General features: G+C 42.7%; 1 protein-coding gene across 1 annotated transcript; it reads left to right on the top strand.

The window, feature by feature from the left end:
* The first annotated feature begins 406 nt into the window (after positions 1-406).
* On the top strand, positions 407-1,278 carry LOC131431194 (uncharacterized). Its single transcript, XM_058596761.1, has 2 exons — positions 407-594; positions 680-1,278. The coding sequence occupies exons 1-2, from the start codon at positions 516-518 to the stop codon at positions 1,114-1,116; spliced, it is 516 nt and encodes a 171-aa protein (XP_058452744.1). The 5' UTR covers positions 407-515; the 3' UTR covers positions 1,117-1,278.
* The last annotated feature ends 621 nt before the right edge of the window (positions 1,279-1,899 follow it).

Here is a 1,899-nt window from a genome sequence, read left to right as displayed (position 1 = left end):
ACGATAATGATACTGTTCGATAGTTTCTGGGAAAGTGGAGAGAGTTCATAGTGGAAGTTTGTTGCATTTTTTCTGCCTGCAGAAAGCGTCTCTGAAACTCAACAGATATGATTTATTGCGATAAAGCTAAAACTAGACCTCGGTTCGTTGTAAATACGCAAACGTTTGAATGTCATATGTGGCTTCGCTTTCTTTCAACAGCAGCAAATTCTTAAAGGTTGCCCACACCCTAACTGATGTCCGTTATTCTCCTTACTGGATAGTAATTGATCTCGCACCTTGCAATCGCACGCTGTGAATGAACTATCCTGTTATTGTTTGGAGAGGAGTGGGGCCGGAGGTCGTTGGTCAATGCGAGGTTCCTCAGCACTGACTAGACTGCGACGATCAGTACGGCAGTGATCGTTTACTGCGTTGCATCGTATACAGTGGATTGCATTCTGCATATTAATTTAATTTTCACCGTCTTTTATGTTGCTTCACGCGATCTGTATTTGCGCCAGCTACCGAGCAGAATGACGTCAAGGCAACTATGGACCGTCGTCACAACAGTAGTAGTAATGCTCGCAATCATGACCGGTGTAATTGATCGAGGCAAGTTTTGGAGGTTACTTTTGTTGTTCATTGCGTGTGCGATGCATTTTTTTTTTTTATTGACATAGTTGTAATTGTCTCGCAGGGGTCGGCGCATTGGATTGCCATTTCTGTATCGGAGTGAATCATTGTAACGTGACCAGTGAACAGATTGAACCGGTGACCTGCACGGAGAAAATCGTTCACCTGACCAACGAGTCGCTAGCCGGATTCATGCCAACATTGAGCAGCAGCCGGATTCGAGATCGGGAGGATTTTCAGTGTGTTCACATGAAGGCTACCTCGCTTACTGACCGGACGTTTCTGTTCATACGAGGATGCATCTTCGGATCGATCGAGTTCTGCGATCTGCGATATGCCAGCTTTCGGGGGACTCGGGAATGCTTTGCGTGTGCAACCGAAAACCACTGCAACGTCGTCAGTAGTTCCGAAAAAGTGACCATTGATGCAGTTACTGTGATTGTGTCGGCTTCGGCTAGTGCCATATTCTTTGCGATTAATCATTTTTGCAATCTCCGTTGAATGGCAATAAAGTCAGAAAGTTATCTTTTTTTCTCATGTGTGTCATACGAATCGATTGAGCCGCACCCAGTCTTCGTTGGTTCCAGCGTAAAGTATTGCATTTTTGCAACATGATAATGTTAAACAAGTTATTAAAAGCGTGTAGTTTTTTGTTTATTGTTACCTCCTGCAGTTTTATTGCCACATCAAGCTGTATTTCGAAACCGCCATCATTCGATTGTGCTGTTTTGCTCCCCTTGGATGCGTGGTAATGTATTTCTAGCAATCTGAGCAATTCCTGAAATGAATAACAAGTTCTCATAGACCCATGCTTTAATTTAAAAGAAGCTTCCAAATTCCAAGAGTTGTTTGATCATAGTTACCTTTCTTCTGGGAGTAACCGTTCCCGAGATGTGCAGATTTAGAGTTCAACCAGAGGGAGAAATAAATCCATTATTTTATTTAACATTCGAAGTTTAGATTTTTAAGCATACCTTTAATAATGCATCTGTTGGTCTTGGTTCCTATTGGCGAAAATCGCTAGTAATTACATTTCTTCACTGTCAACGATAAGCTTTTATTGTGTTGCTAGGGTTTCGAATCCAGTTTATAATCACTAAGTAGGTCCAGGTTGTCCCGGGTTGACGGTTCAATGGATAGGGAACTGGTCTTACCAGCCCGTTTTCGTACGTTCCTGAAAGGATTTTCAGTGTGATTAGGACCGTAGCATTAGTCATGCAATGGTTCTGTACTTTATGAATCGGCTGCGAAGTCTGTTGAGTTTTCAGAAGGTTGTTGAAAGCC

This window comes from Malaya genurostris, chromosome 2, assembly GCF_030247185.1.
Source record: "Malaya genurostris strain Urasoe2022 chromosome 2, Malgen_1.1, whole genome shotgun sequence".
NCBI classification, from domain to species: Eukaryota; Metazoa; Arthropoda; class Insecta; order Diptera; family Culicidae; genus Malaya; species Malaya genurostris.
Note: the sequence above shows the minus strand (reverse complement) of the source record. Positions and strands in the feature narration are given on the sequence as shown.

Bases quoted from the DNA above. Each gene is read 5' to 3' on its own strand.
- LOC131431194 (XM_058596761.1), top strand. From the start codon at position 516: ATGACGTCAAGGCAACTATGGACCGTCGTCACAACAGTAGTAGTAATG. The intron at 595-679 runs GCAAGTTTTGGA...ATTGTCTCGCAG, and splicing joins GACCGGTGTAATTGATCGAG to GGGTCGGCGCATTGGATTGC.